The 18,098-nt window shown below is 44.5% G+C and overlaps 1 protein-coding gene across 7 annotated transcripts in view; it reads right to left on the reverse strand.

The window, feature by feature from the left end:
* LARGE1 (LARGE xylosyl- and glucuronyltransferase 1) overlaps positions 1-18,098 on the reverse strand; it is a 759,370-nt gene that overhangs the window by 429,843 nt on the left and 311,429 nt on the right. For all 7 annotated transcript variants that reach the window (XM_055375362.2, XM_055375363.2, XM_055375361.2 and 4 more), the window contains one exon: positions 10,793-10,916. In XM_055375362.2, coding sequence (XP_055231337.1) covers positions 10,793-10,916 — 124 coding nt within the window. The remainder of the gene's footprint in view (positions 1-10,792; positions 10,917-18,098) is intronic.

Here is an 18,098-nt window from a genome sequence, read left to right on the forward strand (position 1 = left end):
GTCCAAAGTGAGACATTCAAAATATATACCAGATTTCAAAGACTTAATATTTACAATCTGTAAAATATCTCAGTAATTCTCAAAATACTGATCTCAGGTTGAAACGATACTATTTTGGATAAATAAAATTAAATAAGATGTATTATTAAAATGTATTGCACTGGTTCTATTTTGCTTTTCAGAATGTGACTACTGGAAAATTTAAAATCACACAGATGAGTTGCCGTTTTATTTCCATCGGGTAGCGCTGCTCAAGAGTCAGACTACCCAAAATTCATGTTTTGGTTCCACAATGCATTCGCTGAGTAATCTGAACAAGTCTCTTTCCTAAGCTTCAGTTTCCTCGCCAGGAAATGGTAGGGATAAAAGACGATTATGCAAGTTAAGCATATTAGGTTGGCAAATAATCAACTCTTAATAATGAGAATTACTATTCCTAAAAGAAGGATTTTGTTTTAATCCTTGCAATTCAAATAATTTTCTAGGGTGTACACTAATGTGGGCAACTTATCACTGATTTTACCTTAGTTGTAGAGGCTCCTTTTGATCTGCAGGTATACAATTCCTTTCGGTGCTTGACAATTTTCCTTGAGTTTCATCATCCTAGGGATGAAGCAGCCAACACCCTGGCCCTTGCAGTATCTAGAGCCCATAGTTTTCATTAACTTTTTCCAACAACACCTCAGCCACTCAATCCCAGGCTAACATGCCAAAAAAAGAACCCCCAAAAGGGCCTCATCGAAAATACCAAATCTCTAACATCTCACTCCTCAACTCTAGCCTTTTATCCTTTCATAACATTTGGACAAAGACTCTGTGCTCAGTGCAAATTTCCTAACCTCATCATAATTTCCAGTTTACCCTGCCCATTGCTTTCTCATTATTTGTCAAACACCTCTGGTCTTTCTTGTTTTGATCCCAACTCCGTCATTATAACCACACTCTTGAATCAATGAAGTTTTTTGTTTTTGTTTTTTAGATGGAGTTTTGTTCTTGTCGCCCAGCCTGGAGTGCAATGGCGCAATCTCAGCTCACTGCAACCTCCGCCTCCTGGGTCCAAGCAATTCTCCTGCCTTGGCCTCCCAAGTAGCTGGGATTACAGGCACCCACCACCATGCCCGGCTAATTTTTGCATTTTTAGTAGAGACAGAGTTTCACCATGTTGGCCAGGCTGGTCTCGAACTCCTGACTTTAGGTGGTCCGCCTGCCTCAGCCTCCCAAAGTGCTGGTATTACAGGCGTGAGCCACCATGCCCCACTGAAGTTGTTTCTTAACACAAGTTTCTGGTAGGCAAGACTTGCGGTGCATGAGATAGCACTGTAGGGAAGGCTCACAAGAACGAGATTCTGGCATCCGCTCCATCCAAATGCTGCTCTCTTTAGCAGCATTTGGTTAATTCTTTTGGCAAATTCCTTAGAAATAAAACATAATAAAATACATGTCCTCTCTGTGTAATGGAGTTCTTGGGAGGACAGAATGAAAGTAGGTATATGAAAGCACTTCTCTCTCTTTTTTTTAATTTTTAATTTTATTTTTTGTGGGTACATAGTAGGTGTATATATTTATGGGGTACAAGAGATGTTTTGATACAGATAAAGCATTTCCTTATCAGTTAAATGAAGTATGAATGAGAAGACCACAATAAATAAGAATGAGAAGGAAACAATGCTCAGGATGACAAAAAAGGTGAGTTGGGACACTTCACTGCTTTTAAATGAGTTTAAGACTCTGAGCTCAGACCAACTGTAGCTCAAGGTGGGGCATGTCACATATGCAGATCTAGACCAAGTGCTGTGATTTGCAGAACCACAGAGAATGTCTCTATCTATGGGATGGAGACACAATGGGGAGCACATTTAAGCAAGTCAGCAACCTGGAAGGCATTTATTCCACAAGCAGATCAGAAGACATGTTTTAAGGGTCAACTATCACCTAGGCTCCATGCACTGTCATTTCAGGTACAGTTGAAGAAATGGAGTAGTGATTACTGAGAAGAAGAGAGGACTCAGTAAATGTGTCAGGCCTTCAAACAACTGGTTGATGCACACTGTGTAGCTCAAAACATAGAAGCCAGGTATTTGCTGGAGGCCAGGATTGGCCAGATTTTGTCCAAAGGCTGGGCATGAACATAAATGTTACAGACCTTGCCCTCTAGGTTCCCTCCGTCTAGTAGAGAAGGCAGATGAGGGAACAGACAAATGGTACACAGGCTTGCACTTGATCTTCATTAATGCTCAGGTGGACCAATGAGGAGAATGAAAAAGATGAAGATTTCAGTAAGGCATAAGGCGAGTATTTCTAATAGAGTTTCTAAATATGGAACAGGGTCCTTTGGGAGGTAATGATCTCTTATCTCTGGAAGTATTCAAAAGCAGAAGATTAATGACCATTTGTATAGAATATTATAGAAGAAAGTGGAAGATTATGCTAGATGACTGCCAAGTTCATTTCTAATTAAGATTCTATGCTTCTCAAAAGGGGACAAGACCCATTCATTAGAATACTGTTAAATAAAGAAAAATCTGCCTGTGTAAAAAGTGAATTGAACAAACGACATAAAAAGATTATTTTATAATGCAGATTAGAGTTTGCGTTCATTGTCTAAAATTTTCCATGTCCAACATTTCACAGTCAAACATCAGTCTTATAAATACACAAAGGTATGCTTTCAAGTGCTTTATGCTTTTCCATGTCCATTCTGTGATCTTGCCCTCATTGTGAGAGAAAAGCCCATGACAGAGGCCAGAGGTACACTGCTGACCTTGCAGAACCAGCCTTCATATTCAGAAACCACACAGATAATCCAAGAACCAATAAAACAATAAAGAAAATGGGAAAGTGGTAATTTTTCCAGACCTGCGCATAATATTTAACCTCTGTCACCCTGCCGAATAACACAGGACCACAAAGGAAAGAAGGAAGAAGAGCATAAATCCATCAACTATTCTAGAAAAATAAGCCAAAATGTAGACCCTCTGATGACAGGTCGGCAGTCATTGTTGGAGGAGAAGAGGAAGGGTTGACATGGTGGGCTTAGAAAAGAAAAGATTTAAGAAGTTAATTACAGTCATCTTTAAATATATGAAAGGCAGCCACATTAGGAACAAAAAGAAGAAAGCAAAATTTGTTGAGTGCCTATTATGTGCCAAGCATTGCTTTCCATTACAAGTCCTCATTTAACTGCAATCAATCTTCACCAATAAAGGAGAGCCAGAAATACCCATTTTGATAGGCTATTTATTCACCTCTGTCCATTGCTCTGGGTATTAACACATTATTAGTGAACGGGGGGATTCAGAAGGCCACACACACCTTACTTCATTTCTCATGTTTCTGCAGGGCATCCCAGAGCAGATAATGCCCTTCCATGAGACATATCTATGTCTTCTCTCTTTCTTCTGCAGGCCCAGCTTCACTGGAGCTGCTCCAGCCTCATGAGAGCATTTCGTCACAGCACCTGAAGTTCAACCACTGTTAAGTGTGGTCCCCACTGAACTATAAACCAGGCCCAGCAGCCAGAAAACCCAGATCCTGTTCTGGGAAAAGCTATATGTTAGAAAGAAACATATGTGATCTCTTGTTGGGCAATTCAGTTGCGCTTCTTGGCCTAATTCATGAAAAAAAAAAAAAAAAAACTTGTAAGTATCAAGCCTTCTTCCCACCCTAGAATCCTATGATTCCATGCTCTCTTCAGTCTCTCCCAGAAGAAAATGTCCAGTATTCAGGAAGCATAGCTTCCCAGGAAACAGACAGGGTAGGCAGCAGTTTACCCACCCCCTACATGACAGGAACAATGAGTCTGCCTCCTAAAGGACGGCAGGGGGCTGGAAGATTACAGTTATCTAAAGACAACCTCTGCCATCCTCCATAGAGACCAGCACAAAGGCAATTAAGGATGAGTAGGAGGCCAGTTTTTAGAGTCCACCATCAATATTTTCTGCAGCCACAGTCCTGAATCTCACTTCATCATCTTTCTGATGTTGGTAACAAGCGGGCATTGGGTCTAAGAGAAAAGGAGAAAAATTAGGGCTCCCAGCTAGACAGGTGAATCATGAAACAGCCACTGCCCTGCCGCTTCCCTTCCTGAGCTCGGGATCACGCGCACCCCAGTGATGGCATGGGGGTGACTTTCTGGGCCAGCTGGGGCAAGATCAAAGGCTGGTAGACATGTAGGGCCTTGTCTGAAAACTGGCAAGAAATGTTTTCCTGATTTAAAGCCAACTGTCTAGAGTGATGACTGTTAGTTTAGAACAGGATCCTTGGATGGAAGTGACAGAGCCATCCCCCTCCTCAGCAGCATCCTTAGAAGGGCTCCCTTTCATCCCCTACAGGAAGTACCATTCCCAGCAGGCCTTCCATGCAGGGGCCATGCTTAATACACTGGTTCTTCAGGAACACCCAGAGAAGGAACCTGCCCCCCTCAAAAGCTCAGAGAGTCCTTGTCTAGACACAATGACAGTAACTTAGCTGAAATAAGCCACAGAGAGGGAAACAGGACATAGGAGAAAGGGCACAGATACTGGAGTCAGACAGTTCTGGATATTCATCCTGGCTCTGCCATGTACCGGTTACACGATTTGGAGTTAGTTAACTCCCCTATGCCTCAGTTCCTTTGTATGTACAATGGGAATAATAAGAGGACCTAGTCCATAGAGGTGTTGTTGAGAAACAGACCATGAGAGAACCATGTAAAACGTGAGAAATGAAGTAAATGATTCTTTATTATTATACTTTAAGTTATGGGATACATGTGTAGACCATACAGTTTTGTTATATGGGTATACACGTGCTATGGTGGTTTACTGCACCCATCAACCCATCATCTACATTAGGTATTTTTCCTAATGCTATCCCTCCCCCAGGCCCCCACCCCCTGACAGGCCCCAGTGTGTGATGTTCCCCTCATGTGTGTCCATGTGTTCTCATTGTTCAACTCCCACTTATGAGTGAGAACATACAGAGCTTGGTTTTCTGTTCTTGTGTTAGTTTGCTGAGAATGATGGTTTCCAGCTTCATCCATGTTCCTACAAAGGACATGAACTTATCCTTTTTAAAGGCTGCATAGTATTCCATGGTGTCTATGTGCCACATTTTCTTGATCCAGTCTATCATTGATGGGCATTTGGATTGGTTCCAAGTCTTTGCTATTGTGAATAGTGCCGCAATAAACATACATGTGCATGTGTCTTTATAGTAGAATGATTTATAATCCTTTGGGTATATACTCAGTAATGGGATTGCTGAGTCAAGTGGTAGTTCTGGTTCTAGATTCTTGAGGAATTGCCACACTGTCTTCCACAATGGTTGAGTAAGTGATTCTTAAACAACAGATGTTAGACCACAGCCTGTGGGATCCAAAGCCATGGAAAAGAGGAATTTTGAATTCAAGTGCAACTCGACAGTGGTAACCAACAGTCATTCCCCAGGGGCTGTGGCCCATATCTTTCAAATTCCCTTAAGATCTCCACTACATCCATGTCTACTGAATTATACAGTCCTCTATCTCATACCATTTATTTTGGGAAGGGAAAAGTCAAATATCAGCGTCAGCACTTGTTAGCAGCCTAATCTTAAGCAAATGCTCTTCAACCCCACACTTTAACTTAAGTGAGGTGGAGGTAATCATACTTATCTTTCCAACCCCCAGGGTCATCATGAGAGATGAGTGACAGCACGCATCATTGACAAAGCTCTACGCAAAAATAAGTTTTCCTCCTGTAGACAGGAGCTGCATGTTTTGAGTGAGTGGAGTTCAGAGCAGAGGTACCTTCAGTCCTGGTAGCCTGTTGGTACCAGGAGTTGGAGGCCGGAAACAAATGGGCCATGTAAACATCGGGAAGACCAATAAGCATTTCACAGGCCACAGAGATAGGCAGGCTGAGCCATCACTATTTGCAAATCCCCACTAATTGGTCATTACAGAGAGAAGTGTACCAGTCCACTGCGAATTTCCCACAGTTCGTTTTTAATCATGCACCAATCCCTCACAAATGTCCTGTTCCCTATTACTTCATTCTACAGCACTAACAGATATCATAAGGGGCCCACAGGAACATTTCTGAGAAATGCCATTTCCAACAGCTGTACAAAGTGATTTCTTGGAGCTGTATCAAGGGAGGCCGTCACGTGTGTCTGCTGAGGGTACCATCTGACATGCTTCCTGAATGCAACTGTGGAACACGGCGCAAGTCCATTTCTCTCCTGTTCTTCCTCCTTCCCTAAGGTCGTCTACTGGATGGTGTTTTAATGTGTTTCCTTCCTAGCATACCTGTCATGGAAAGACACTCACTCACCTGTCCCAGAGCTGTTCTTAGGAGGTGGGCTGGTGCAAATGAAGCTGCCTTATCTATGCGACTTCAGGGTGGCTGGTGGGCAAACTCCTGGCTGCCCACACAAGCCTCTGGGACACAAATAGGCATTAGGAATGTGGTGACCCTGGACTCTACAGTGATAAAGAAACGTGAATTCCTGGGCCTGACGGTGATAAAGAAACTCTGCCATCGGTTTTATTATTCTTAGGGACCCAGCTCTAAATTCATTGTGTATCAGTCATTTAGTAAACATCTTTATAAGCCAGTCATTTAGCAAGCATCTTTATGAGTTTTAGCACACATCTATAAAGCTTCTTTTAAAAATGTTTTAGCAAACATCTTTAAAAGCCTCACGCCAGGCATTTGGGATACAAAGGTGGTGAAAAACAGACGTGATCCTGGTTTGGGAGCTTACAGTACAGGAGATAGACATCTATTAGCTCATCACACAAAAGCATGAAAGAATACTCTCTGTGTTGAGTTTACCGAAGAAATGTATGTGATTCTAGGAGAACATGTAACAAAGCAACCCGTATGAAATGATTAAGACAGGGAAAGTTTCCCTGAGTACACGTAACTTTAGCAAAAGAACTTGTTATTCATTAGCAATGGGGGAAAGGAAGGAGGTTGGGCAACAGTTTAATAAATAGAAGAAATAACCTGTTCAAAGGCGCTCTGGTGGGAAAGAAGGAGCAAAGTGAATCTGCAGGACTGGAGAGTGAGGAAGGACGCAAGTGGTGCAAGAACAACTTGGAAGGAGGCAGGAGCCAGCGTCTGCGGAGAGATGCGACTCGGTTAAGAACTGTGGCCTCAGCCGGGGGCAGTGGCTCATGCCCGTAATCCCAGCACTTTTGGAGACTGAGGTAGGCAGATCACCTGAGGTAGATGGATCACTTGAGGTCAGGAGTTCGAGACCAACCTGGCCAACTTGGTGAAACCCTGTCTTTAATAAAAATATAAAAATTAGCTGGGCCTGGTAGTGCACGCCTATGGTCCCAGCTACTCTACTCAGGAGGCCGAGGCAGGAGAATCGCTTGAACCCAGGAGGTGGAGGTTGCAATGAGCCGAGATCACGCCACTGCACTCCAGCCTGGGCGACAGAGCAAGACTCTGTCTGCAAAACAAACAAACAAACAAAAACTGTGGCCTCTAGCTCAGAGCAGTAGGAAACCAGAAAACATTTTACCCAGAGGAAAAGAGTGGCATGACTGTGCTTGTTTTCGGAAAGCTGACTTTTGCTACTGAGAGAAAATATATGGGGGAGGAGAGGTGAGCAGTGGAGGGAAGAGACTAGTGTGAAAAACACTTGCCATTGTGCTGGGGAAAGATCACAAAGCATGGACTAGGTAGGTGCAGGGGAGATGGAGCCACGCTAGGGTGTGATGTGGTTAGACCCAGGGCAAGAGAAAGGGACAAAGATGAGCTTTCAGTTCCAGATCAGCAACTAAGCAGATGGTGATGCCACTACAGAGGGGCTGTCAGGCTGGTGGAGTAGGCAGATCATGGCTTTGGGGCTGTTGATCTGGGTTATGTATAAACTAAAACACAGACAGACTAATAGATCATGGAGTCAGACAGGCCTGGGTTTTCATCCTGGCTTTGTCATGAACCATAGTTACTAGTATTATGAAAAAATTACGTTTTATAAATACTTTCATACTGTTGTACTGGATTCTGACAACACTCTCATGGGATTCAGGAATGTGAGAGAGACAGGTGGTTAATTGGTAGGGGAATAAAAGGCAGGTGTCAGGAAACTTTGATGAAGTCTTCGATAGTAGACATCGGGTTAGAGGACAGGACTCTAGAGACAATATTCTTTTGAACGTATCAGATTGTATTTTCTAAATTATTATTTTTTTAGCCATGAAGGATTTATTTCGGATGTATATATATATATAAAGCTAGCACGTAAAATAATAGACAGTTGGTCTCCCTGGATTAAAGTAGGCATGTCAGACTCAGAGCATCAGTGTTTCCTCCCCTTCTCCCCTTTCATCCGAGACCTCATGGAAGGGGCTTCCAGGAGTGAATTCCAGTCCATGGTACCTTACTCCTTCAACTTCTTAGCTGTTGATGGATTTCACAACCGGCCACACCCCCCTAGTGCATTTTAAGTCATTCTGGCCTTGGCTACAAGTGGAATGAAGCATTTTTAAGAAGCTGTCATGTCGTGTACACTGAGCCATCTTATTTCATCCCTTCCTTTGTGGCTGACTCAGTCCCATGCCATCTGAGAGCTGAGAGAACCAAGGTTCAAAACCAGTTAGAGAATTCTTTGACGGTAAACCAGGATTTGAAATTAGTTTTTTCCCAATCGCTTTGTATTTTCTTTTTCTTTTTTCCTTTTTTTTCTTTTTTGAGGAAAAAAAAATAATACAATCATTTAGCCATGATCTTACCACTATGATTGTACCACATCATAATGCATACCACTACAATTGTACCACATGCCAGCTCTATCACCCAGGCTGGCATACAGTGGTACGATCATAGCTCACTGCAGTCTTGAACTCCTGGGCTCAAGTGATCTTCCTTTTTCAGCCTCCAGAGTAGCTGGGACTACAGGTGCAGTCACCACATCCAGCTAGTTTTTTGTAGAGACATGCATCTCACTATGTTTCCCAGGCTGGTCTCGAACTCCTGGGCTCAAGTGATCCCCCTGCCCTCAGCCTCCAGAGCACCTTAGACTGACTACAGGTGTGTGCCATCACACTTGGCAAATTTTTAAAATTTTTTTGTAGAGGTGGGGGTCTCACTATGTTTCCCAGGCTGGTCTCAAACTCCTGGGCTCAAGTGATCCTCCCCACCTCAGCCTCCTAAAGTGCTGGGATTACAGGCATGAGCCACTACGCCCAGCACACTTCGGTGTCTTCTTACAAAGTAAAGGGTGCAGGCTCACAGGGGACATGGCACTGGACTCCTACCCAAAGAAAGGCAAATGGTGAACACAGCGGCAGAGGCATCCTTCAGAACCAGCTGCTGCTCCTCCTCCCATGTTGCTTTTCCCCCATGGTGTTGGCGCTAAGACCCTGGGAGACAGAGTGGCTTGCTTTCACCTTAATTAGCGCAGCAATTTGCTAAATTTTGTTTTTCCCTTTTTAAGAGTGTTAATCAATTTTAGCTCAGAATAGATTGGAATGGCACGCAAATTACCACGACAATCCCCAAATGCTAAATTCTGAACATCTCCATCAACCTCAGAGCCTGAAATATGTGAAAATCAGAAACTCTGGCTGGCATGTCAGTGATCTATTAAAAATGCTATGGCTCTAAAATGAAAAGATAATGGCTTTATGAGGTTTGGAACAAGCAATTTGCCAGAGTCAGCCTCATGCTTAGGTGTTGAGTCCTTCCCAAGGTGATCAGAGACAGAGCATCAGCGTATTTCTGCACAGTTACATGTTCCTCTAATCACAGCAATTTGTTAAATCCACAAGCATTAGTGGGTACCTACTATGCACCAGAAATATAGAAAAGAATCAGATGTGGCTCCTCTCCTCCTACCCCATTAAGAAAGGTCCAGTAGACAGACAAGTGAATAAAAAATGTCTTCCCCTTTCCTGTGGAAGTCAGGCTGTTTCTTAAGAGGAGTTGGCACTGCAGCTGAGTCCTGAAGTATGAACAGCAGTTGTGGCAAGATAGGTGGGAAGGAAATATCAGATGCAAGGAACAGAATAAGCAAAGACTCAAACACAGAAGAGGGGGCAAAGGGAACCAGAGGTGTGCTCTGCTACTTAGAGTTAAAGGAATAGCGAAGGTTTACAGGAATGCCAGTGACGAGACCGGAAGTAGAATCAAGAGCCAGAATATACAGGACTTCTTAATCGGGCTGTGGGTCTCAACACGATGCAAGCAAAATGGCACTACAAAAAAATTGTAAGGGGATGAGATGACCAAAAAGGTTTCATTTGGTTGAAACCCCTCCAGCCTGACATAACCTTTAATATTTATTCAGCAGTGTCTTTTTAAAGCACATTCAAATATATTCTCTCATTTCAGCCTCTTAATTATCCCCATGAGTTTGGTATTTCATCCACCTTTTCTACTGATGAGAAAACAGGTCCAGCAGAGATGCGTGGTTTACTTTGTGTCTTTTGATCAGTAAGTGACGATATGCAAATTTAAACCCCAGCCCATGGGGGTCTGAGTTCAGCCTTCACTTCATTGGGTAACGGAACTCTCTAGATGACAGCTACCATAGACCACTTTCAGATTATACACCAGGCCAATGGCCTCCAGCGTCTCCAGAAAGCCTTGGTGGTCAAAACTCACAGACCAAAGTGGATTCTGTGCACTCAAAGGAGTTACTTTAATACTTCGATAATAAAATCAGATTCTGGTGGCAAACAACCTCCTTATGCCCTACACATTTTCAGTTAGGAGCTGAGATTTCTGGCACTGCTACAGTCTGCTCAACCACAAGTAATAACACTTCCAGCTAGAGGAGATCACGGAGGTGCCTCCCCTCCTGCCCATACCTTGAGCTCGTCTGCATTGTAGAAGTCCACACGCACAGCGGGCACCATCCAGGTCTGGAAGAGCGTGGCCAGGATCTGCTCCGCAATGGAGTCAGCAATAAGGTGGAAGTGCAGAGGGTTCCGTCTGTGGGGAGTGTGAGAAGGAAGGGTGAGGTGGAGAGGTACAGCTCTTTGAATTACAGCTGCAAAAACACACTCTTCACAGTTCCTACGGTGGGGCACGTTTCTAACGGCAATTGTGAAAGTAAATCTGGAATGTTACGAAAACAGTGCTCACTGGTGAGGCTGCAGTTGCTGAAAAGGAGAGAAGGCATCTCACCCAACCTCTGTGATTCAGAGAAGTGACAACCAACCACCAATCACTACTGACACCCAATTCAGGCCAAACACCATACCTATTATTAGGATTCATTTTTTTCTGAAAGCCATAAGTAGAGCATGTGTTAACAATTTGGTCAACCTTTACATCTGACTTATCAGCCTTAACGCAGAAACACAACAACATAGGGTAAGTTTTTTAGACTGGCTGCAGGCGGCTGGCAAGAGACTTCTCCCATAGCAGTGTAAGATCTGTCTTCTGCTTGTTCCTCTCCAAAAGAAAACCAGGCTTTAAGATGGGAGTCATCGGGAGCTCCCATCACCCAGTAACAGCCTGTCCTCACTTTTAATATTTCTATAGCTTTTATTCATCTGAAATAGACCACTTCCAGGTTGTATACTAAGCCAATGGCCTCCAGCCTCTACTGAAAGCTTTGGTGGCCAGAACTCAGACCAAAGTGGATTCCGTGCCAACCAAGTGGTTACTTTAATACTTTTGATAATAAAATCAGATTCTGGTGGCAAACAACTTCATTATGCCCTGAACACTTTCAGTTAGGAGCTGAGATGTCTGATGTTGCTTTTACTGAGGCAGCACCCGAAATACCAAGGAGCATTACGCAAGGGCAAAACTTCCGGAGTTAAATGGAAACAGGTTCCAAACCCAGGTCCTGAAATGTATGAGTGGGAATCTTGAGCACGTCACTTACCCCTCTGCACTGCTATTTCTACATTCTGGAAAATGTGGAGAAAGACCTTCTCATCAGGCTGCTGTGTTGATTAAATAAAATAAGAAGTGCAAAATACGGCACATCAAAAATAAACATGGGATAATAATCAATAGCAGATGCGCCCTACCGGCTAGATACAAAGCAATAACGTCAGTCAAGAACTACTAGCATAAATACTATTGTGCTACTACAAATAATGACATAAAGCGTAATGCCATGAATGAGTACCTACTAGAAATAAAGCACTGTGGGAAATACAAAGATGAGAATGACCCGGCCCGCTGACCTCAAAGAGCTCATACTGCTCAGAGACAGACGAGCGCAGTTAAATATAAGCACGGGGCGGAATGTGATAAGGACTACAAAAGAACACAAAGTTCCATGGGAGTAAGAGCAGCAGCCAATTCTGACGGGGTCAGAAGGACGTGTAAGAGGAGAGGGAAGCTGTGCCCTAAAGGGAAATGCAGGACTTTGACAAGAGAAGAAGGCAGAGGGGATGCAATCTGAGGAGAGCAACAGGAGACAAAGGCTGGGCCCAGGGTGTATTAGGAGTGGGGTCCGGGGGCGGAGGGGCTTAGTAGGGCTCCACGGTTGGAGCAGAGAAGGACATGAGAATGCAATGAAAGTTAATTAAAACAGTTTGGACCGGGCACGGTGGCTCACGCCTGTAATCCCAGCACTTTGGGAGGCCAAGGTGGGCAGATAATGAGATCAGGAGATCGAGACCATCCTGGGTAACACAGTGAAACCCCATCTCTACTAAAAATACAAAAAATTAGCCTGGTGTGGTGGCACGTGCCTGTAGTCCCAGCTACTTGGGAGGCTGAGGCAGGAAAATTGCTTGAATCTGGGTGGTGGAGGTTGCAGTGAGCCGAGATTGCGCGACTGCACTCCAGCCTGGGTGACGGAGCGAGACCCCATCACAAAATAAATAAATAAAATAAAAATAAACAGACTAGACTTCAGGGAGGGGTCGGGGGCAGGATGACTGGCCTTTTAGCTCTTGGCCGTCGGCATGGTCACTCCTCACACCTGTCCTATGTTCCAGACATACAGACCATCTCTCAGTTTCCCACCCCCTACCCCGTGCTCTCTCTCCACCCTGGGCCTTATCATATTTAGCTTGCTCTGCAGGCATCTGTCCTGCAGTTGCTCATTCAATAAATCCTCACTGAGTACACCCTATTTGTCAGGGGATGAGCTGGATGCTGGGGACACAGTGGTGAGTCAGACATACCCGCACTGCCCCTGCTGTCATGGAGCTCACAGTCTTGCCCACCCTGCACCTCCACATTCAGCACTTGGTTATCTCTTAGTCTGCCTTAGGACCGCCATCATTTGCACCTAGGATCCTTTCCTGACTACCCACATCTAGGTCAGGGGTCCTTCCTGTTATCCCAGCCATACGTACCGGCCTACTCATCCTTATGTGGTGGTTGCCTGTCTACTTGTCTACACCCCCCATGTGAGCTCAGCAAGCTCAAGGATCACATCAGATACGTTCAAATAGACAGGGCCATGATCTACAGCTCAGTGCCTAGAAGAGAGTAAGAGTTGAATCAATGAACTGAATGGATAGATGGGAGATGAGGGGAACAGATGTAGACATGTCATTTAGACTTGGTGGATGTGAAATGAGAATCCGATTAAGACAGTGTTGGCCAGGTGCCGTGGCTCATACCCGTAATCCTAGCACTCTGGGAGGCCGAGGTGAGCGGATCACCTGAGGTCAGGAGTTCGAGTCCAGCCTGACCAACATGGCGAAACCCTGTCTCTACTAAAAATACAAAATTAGCCGGGCGTGGTGGCAGATGCCTGTAATCCCAGCTACTTGGGAGGCTGAGGCAGGAGCAGCACTTGAACCTGGGAGGCAGAGGTTGCTGTGAGCCAAGATCGTGCCATTGCACTCCAGCCTGGGCAACAAGAGCAAAACTGCATCTCAAAAAAAAAAAAAAAAAAAAAAGTGTCTATCCCAGGAAGAGCAACAAGGAAGCTGGATCTAGAGGATTTCAGGAGAACAGATCTTAGATATGAGAAAAAAAAAGAGAGAGAGGGAGGAGCAGAAGGCAACACTGGGGTTCCTGGGTCGGTGGCAATGGCTCCAGGACAGGGAATACAATGAGAAAGGCACCTTGGAGGAGGACAGTGAGTCTGGGATTGGGCAACCAAGCTGAAGGCAGGGGTGGCAAAGCCAGTGCTGCTGCTGAATGGGTGGGTCTAGACCTGAAGAAAGTTATTTCTCAAGGCCAACCTGCCATACATGTAACAGGTGCCTAAGGGTAATAAACTGAATAAACGAATCAAAAAGCAGTCAGCACTGCAGAATTTCCCCATGGGATCCACTGCCTAAAGACTGCAACTTTCCCATAAAATTATCTATGCTCACCATGCTCAGGGGAAAGGGGCATATTTTCCCTACAGCTTCCCTAAATGCCCTATAAGAAGCTGCCACTGGGCCTTGGTGATGCTTGGTGGCATGAAGGGACAATGCTGTGTTTGCCCACTGGCCAGTGGCTTACCTGAGGGCCAAGTCAGAGGCAGCAGGACAAAGTCACCAGGCAGACAGATGGTCCATTTGGCCCTCAGTGTTTCCACAACTGTCTCCCAAGGCCACAGTTGCCATAATGGATTCTTATTAATGGAGAGTGGATAAAGGTAAGCCTATATCATGGTCAAGTTGCATGTTCATCTACAGTAGAGGGGCAACTTAATTTTAGCCATGGGGTGACAATAATAAATGGACCAAGCTTCTTATATTTGCTCTAACGCATCATACTTTCCACATTTCTGTATCTTTGCTTGTGCTGTTCCCTCTCCACGGAATGCCCTTCCCTGCTTGGAAGCCCCATGAATTCCTGTTCATTCTTCAAAATTCCCTTTGTAAGTCATCTCCTCCTGGAAACCTTCTTTGAGCACTTCCTCGTGTCTTTCTTCTGCTAACTCTGCACCTTGTGTGAAAAGCTCATCTGCCATCTGTAGCAAGGCATTGTGATACGTATTTAAACTGCTGGCTCCTTGTCCCTACTGTGAGACCACAGACGACAGAAACCATCTTTTCATCCCCATCCACAGTATCCAGCAAAGAACCTGGTGAATCATGGGTCCTGAATAGATATTCCTGTAACAACAACAAAAAGCCAATGCCCCTCCTTGTATTATTACTATAACCACCAGCATAGGAGGGCAGAAACAGTTGATGGCACACTTTGTATCAAGAGTTCGGAGTTTGGACTGTGTTCCAGAATGCCTGGCTTGGCATCCCGGCTGCAGTACCTACTGAGTGACTGTAAGCAAGTCACTTCATCTCTCAAGGCCTAATTTTCTCATCTCCAAAGCAGGAAAGAGATAATGGGAAGCAAGGAATATTATATTGGATAATTGTGAGGATAAAATAACATAATAAACATAAAGTGCTTAGTAAAGTACTACCTGATATATGGTAAGATTTCAATACAGGTTATCTATTACCAATATTAACTTATGATACTGATTTTTTTCTCTACTACTTTTGCACCGCGTTTTTGATGAAGTATTTTCAATTAGTTCTTCCAAGCACAGACAAAAAACGGGCTGAATGAATATCTAACAAAGAGCTATTAAGCGATAACTACATATAAGTTACAACAGGGATACAGGTGATGAATGAGCTACGAGTGTTCTCTTCAGGCAGCTTACGGTCTTGGAGAGTCAGAGGAAGACAGAATACAAAAAACTCCACAAACGTCAGAATATGGATGTGCCGCTGTGCTGGGCTGCCACACACAACTGCTGAGCTTGAGAATGGCCCACTTCCCAGGGAGCCTTCCACATAGACCAACAGGTAATATGCAGGACACTCTCAGAGTTAGATGGAAAACAACCTGCACAACCATATATGACGACTCTACAAGGAGGAGCACAAAAGCTACACGGTGGTGAGGGTGAAAGAGATGACATTTTGGTAGTGAAGAATCTGGGAGGTTTCCATGAACTATGTGGCAATTAAATGGGAGCTCTAAATGGGTAGAGGAGGAGAAAGGGAGGCATTCAGCAGGGAAGTGCAGTTGACCATTGAGTAACATGGGGTTGAACTGTATGGGTCCACTGACATATGGATTTTTTTCAACAAAATCTGGAATGGGAAACCCAGCTATACTGAGGGCTGATTTTTCCCACAGGCTGTGATATAGTTTGGATATTTTTCCCCATCCAAATCTTATGTTGAAACGTAATCCCCAATTTTGGAGGTGAGGCCTGATGGTTAGTGTTTGGGTCATGGGGGCGGATCCCTCATGGCTTGGTGCTGTCCTCATGATGTGAATTTTCTCAAGATCTGGTTGTTTAAAAAAAGAGAAACTCAAAGTTTTTTTAAAGAGTTTTTAAGAGTTTAAGAAAAAAAGAGTTTCTCTTTTTTTAAACACTTTCTCTTGCTCCCACTCTCCTCTTGCATGTGATGTACCTGTTCCTGCTTCACCTTCTGCCATAAGTAAACACTCCTTGAGGTGTCCCTAGAAGCCAAGCAGATGCTGGTGCCATGCTTGTACAGCCTGCAGAATCATGAGCCAATTAAACCATTTTTCTTTATAAATTATCCAGTCATAGGTGTTTATAGCAAGGCAAGAACAGCCTAACACAGAAAAATTGGTACCAGGAGTGAGATACTACTATAAACATAGATGAAAATATGGAAGCAACTTTGGAGCTGGGTAACGTACAGGGGCTAAAAGAGTTTGGAGGGCTCAGAAGAAGATGGGAAAGTCTGGAACTTCTTATAGACTGGTTTAATGGTTGTGACCAAAATGCAGATAGTGATAAGGACATTGAAGTCCAGTCTGACAAGTTCTCAGATGCGAATGAGGAACTTATTGGGAACTTGATTAAAGGTCACCCTTGATGTGCCTTAGCAAAGAATGTGACTGTATTGAGTCCATGCCCTAGAGATCTGTGGAAGTTTTAACTTAAGAGTGACAACCTAGGGTATCTGGCAGAGGACATTTCTAAGCAGCAAAGTGTCCAGATGGAGGAGCAAAGAAATGATCTAAAAGTTGGAACTTAAAGAGGGAAGCAGGGTGTAAAAGTTTGGAAATTTCGTAGCCTAACCATGTGGGAAAGAAAGAAAAGGCTTTATAGGGTGGTGGTGGGTGGTGGGGGAGAAGAACCCACAACTTGCTAGAGATATTAGCATAACTAAAAAGGGGCCAGGTACTGACAGCCAAGACAATGGGAAAAAGGCCCTGAAGGCATTTCAGAAGTCTTCCCGGCTGCCCCTCCCATTACAGGCCCAGAGGCCTAGGAAGAAAGAATGGTTTCCTGGGCCAGGGCCAGGACACCATTGCCCTGCACCACCCCAAAAGGCTGCTCTTTGCATTGTGGCCTCTCCAGTTCCAGCCTCAGCCCAAAGGGCCCAAGATACATCTCAGGCTGCAGCTTCAGAGAGTGCAAGCTATAAACCTTGGCAACTTCCATGGGGTGTTAAGCCTGTCAGGATGGAGAGTGCAAGAGTGAAGGAGGCTTGACAGCCTCTACCAGATTTCAGAGAATGTATAAGAAAGCCTGGGTGCCCATGCAGAAGCCTGCTACAGGGGCAGAGCCCACCAGAGATGTTCTATTAAGGCAGTGCTTAGGGTATATGTGGGGTTGGAGACCCCACACAAAGTCCCCTCTGGGACACTGCCTAGCGGAGCTGTGGGAAGGGGGCCACTATCGTCCACATTCTAGAATGGTAGATCCACTGGCGACGTGCACCTTGTGCTTGGAAAAGCAACAGACACTCAACTCCAACCCATGAGAGCAGCTGCAGGGGCTGTACACTGCAAAGCCACAGGAGTGTTCCTGCCCAAGGCTTTGGGAGCCTGCCCATTGCACCAGTGTGCCCTAGGTATGGGACATGGAGTCAAGAATTATTTTGGAGCTTTAAGATTTAATGACTGCCCTGCTGGGTTGCAGACTTGTGTGGGGGCCTGTAGCACCTTTCTTTTGGCCAGTTTCTCCTTTTGGGAATAAGAGTGTTGACCTCATGCCTGTACCACCATTGTATCTTGGAAGTAAATACTGCGTTTTGATTTTACAGGCTCATAGGTAGAAGGAACTCATCTTCAGATGGGACTTTGAACTTGGGACTTTTGAGTTAAAAATGGAATGAGTTAAGACTTTGGGAGGCTAGTGAAAAACAATGATTGTAGTTTGAAATGTGAGGAGGACATGACATTTGGGGGGCCAGGAGAGGAATGATATAGTTTGGATATTTTTCCCCCACTCAAATCTCATGTTGAAATGTA

The sequence above is a fragment of the Gorilla gorilla genome, chromosome 23, assembly GCF_029281585.2.
Source record: "Gorilla gorilla gorilla isolate KB3781 chromosome 23, NHGRI_mGorGor1-v2.1_pri, whole genome shotgun sequence".
Lineage (NCBI taxonomy): Eukaryota > Metazoa > Chordata > Mammalia > Primates > Hominidae > Gorilla > Gorilla gorilla.